This window comes from Lotus japonicus, chromosome 1, assembly GCF_012489685.1.
Source record: "Lotus japonicus ecotype B-129 chromosome 1, LjGifu_v1.2".
NCBI classification, from domain to species: domain Eukaryota; kingdom Viridiplantae; phylum Streptophyta; class Magnoliopsida; order Fabales; family Fabaceae; genus Lotus; species Lotus japonicus.
The window spans coordinates 114,557,007-114,560,449 of NC_080041.1; the positions used below are offsets into that span (position 1 = coordinate 114,557,007).

A 3,443-nucleotide genomic window follows, 5' to 3' on the forward strand; every position below is an offset into this window, starting at 1 on the left:
TATCATCAAGCAACCTCACCATGCGTTCTAAGTCTTAACTGTCCTTTTCAATCCTATTTTTAACACACATACACTACCTCCACCACTAATTTACCCTATTTTTTATGTCTTCCAATCATATCATATTATTTATAAAACTTTCTACAGAAATTTCAATTAAGTACTAACACCCAATAATTAAAATTTAATACATATGATAAAATAAAAAGGTAAAAAAAAATTAAATATACTTAAGTGTCAATTCTATTTTTAAATTGAAAATGTATAAATTATTACATCTTTTACTGTGTTGTTTTGCCATTATATTTAGTAACTTTTTATTTATTTTTCTCTCTAGCCTTCTTATTTCAGCCTCTTATTTTAGATGTATGCATCAAATAAGGTATTAATCAATTTTCTCCTTATCTTTTTTCTCATTCTCTCCCCCTCCATCCCTGTCTCTCTCTCTCTCTCTTGCCTGCCTGCCTGCCCTAACTGAAAATGACTGCATGGAAACTGTGATCTACCTTTATATACACATATATCCCCTAATGTAATTGACTATAAAATAAATAAAAAATGAATTCATACAACCGACTCAAATGCCCACTATACATGCTTTTCTAAAATGGATATTTGAGTTAACAAGTAGTATAGTAATAGAGAAATTAGTTACATGTAAGAGTGAGAATAACTTTAGAATTCGAGAAAGTTATTTATTGGGACGATATGATATAATTTTATGATTAGGCGATAGTGAATTAAGAAAACATGACATTGATTCATTCATTACACTACAATTTTTTTTTCTCTATATTTTTATTTAATTTTATTTCTACCTCTCTCTGATCTTTATATTTATCACATTACAAATTAGGTAAATTCTGTGGTACCCTGAAATTCTTTTGGGTACGGTACCCCAACTATATGAAATTGTGAAATTGAAGGGCAAAGAAAGAGAGAAGATTAGACCTTTTAACTTTTGTTAGAATCTTAGACATCATGTCCGTTGTTTCAGCTCTTTTTAAGTCAGAATTTAGTGGTGGAAGTGGAAATGTATGCGATGTAAGAACAAGAGAGTTATTGACCATAATAAGGGTGAGATATGGAAATTGGTGTCTGGCGAACAACAAGATAATGAAATAATCTACTAAAATGCTCATGAATGATGGAGCTAGAGGTTTTTAGAAATTAAAAAAATTGGAGATAACGTGGTTTTACATCATTTAAGGTACCATACCCTCATTTAAATTAAGGTACCACAGCAAGCACCGGTGTCAAGAAAATATTATTAGAAAATAAATTAAAAAGTACACACTGTGCTGTGCTGCTCATCTTTCCCTATATAAAGTACTAACTCTCTATCTCTCCACTTTCTCTCTTTCCTATTTGGTTTTCTCTCTTACCTCGGCGATCACATTCTCTCTTGTTTCTGTGTGTGTTCTCAACCTTTCACTTCTCTCTATCTCTCTCTCTCACCTTCCAAATCCACCCTTTAATTTAGTCGCACAGCAAAACAATGGTGGATCTTCAAACAGTTTGCTGCATGTGTGGTGATGTTGGGTTCCGTGACAAGCTTTTCCGCTGCAACAAATGCCGCCATCGCGTTCAGCACTCGTATGCTTTCTTCCCTTTCTCCTCCTATTAATCATTCACTTTTCCATACCAAATCACACACATACATACATAATATACATCATGTATGTACATGATCATGTTCACATACATACATACATCCACTCCAATCTTTCTCTATCATACTAGAAACATCTTTAATTTGATAGACACAAAACAACTATAACATACCCATCATCATAAAATACACAAGGCTCTTGTTCATGATCATGTCCAAGTTATTCAATTAAGCTATGATATATACGTAGATACCAAACAGTACAAACATCCGCACATGTAGTTAATTTTTCTCTTTATTTTTCATATTTTATCACGTTTATCATTTCTTTTTCTTCACTTCTTTTCTCACTTATGATAAATATAATTGAGTGTTTACCCACCATTTTTCCCAAACTATTTATGCTTACTTTTATGTTCATACATGGCTTTCATACATATTTTATGATTTTTTAATAATTTCTTATGAGCTTAGTTTACTTAATGATTTTTCCAGGTATTGTAGCAACTACTACGGAGAATTACCAGAGATAGAACTGTGCGATTGGTGTCAAAGTGAGGAGAAGAGCTCAAGACATGTAGGCTCCAATTCAAAGAAATCGGTCCCCGGAATCGAGACCGGAACCACCATCCGTTCTGAATATTCCGGAGAGAAAATGATCAAGCAGCAGCAGCATGATCGTGAAGAGGGCGGCTCTGAGAAGGGGAAGAGTCCCGCGCCGTCGCCGCGGCCGGGTGCACGCAGGTACAAGCTTCTCAAGGATGTAATGTGTTAGAGGGATCAAGAACAAAGCGACGTCGTCTAAGCCAAATAAAGAAGAAGAAGAAGAGAGGAAAAACCAATAGGGTAGGGTGACTTTGGAGTTAAGAAGATGTTTTAGTTTGTGTTTGTTAATAGTAGCGTGTAGTAGCTTTGCAAATTAAAGAGTGTGTTGTTTTCTTGAAGTGTGTTCTTCTTTCAACTTCTTTCGTTTTTGAGTGGCTTTTCAGCAAGTTGTGAATAAAACTATGTAACTTTAATATCATCTAATCTATCATGGCCTAAAGTTTTAGGCTCTAATCCCCACTTCTTTTATATTTGGCCTATTAATTTTTTGTTTCTTCCAATCTTATCTATACTAAGAAATAGGATTAGCAGAAACAACTTGTCTATCTGATTTTAATTTCATATGATCCGTTGGTTTTTAATTAAATTTTTGAAGGCAATGCATGCTGATCGTGCATGAGTTTGGTTAACTGAAGTGATTGGAAAATAATATTTTTTTGCAACAACAGTTATAAAAAACTGGTCCAATCATTAATCATATTTTTACTACTAAAGATTTAGTATATATTATTTATAATATAGTTATTATGTACTCAAATTAACTTACACAAAAGCTCAATTTAACTTGTGAGTTCTTTTAAAGAAAAAACATGCAAATCAATTTTTTTTGTTGATCCACGGAATACATCAACTTCAAGACCCAAAATATAATTAATAAAAGTTGAAACGTATGTAGTAGTTCTTAGACACTTTAACATGGTCAAAACTGCACACAGCCTGCTAATTTGAGCTTCTATAAGTTCTTTATTTTCATGGCTGGCTTGAATCATGTCTTGGGGGAATTGAATGCATACGTTTTGTCCTCTCGGGCGAAGATTTCATAGTACCCAGAATCCTGCTATTGCTTTTTCAGGATTCATTGAAGGCCTTTAATAGCTAGGCCCTCTCTATTATTGTCCATGTCAAAGAAAAGTAGAAGCCTTCTTCAGTAGAAGTGGATGACTATCACCACGTAAGTTCAATGATAATTAAATGAGTTCTCACTTTTGTTGATGACAAACAATAT

The 3,443-nt window shown here is 33.4% G+C and overlaps 1 protein-coding gene across 1 annotated transcript; it reads left to right on the top strand.

Moving 5' to 3' along the window:
• Nucleotides 1–1,344: 1,344 nt before the first annotated feature.
• LOC130732476 (uncharacterized) lies at nt 1,345–2,686 on the top strand. The gene is made up of 2 exons (XM_057584515.1): nt 1,345–1,596; nt 2,108–2,686. Exons 1-2 carry the CDS (start codon nt 1,499–1,501, stop codon nt 2,385–2,387), a joined length of 378 nt encoding a protein of 125 aa, XP_057440498.1. The 5' UTR covers nt 1,345–1,498; the 3' UTR covers nt 2,388–2,686.
• Nucleotides 2,687–3,443: the final 757 nt, after the last annotated feature.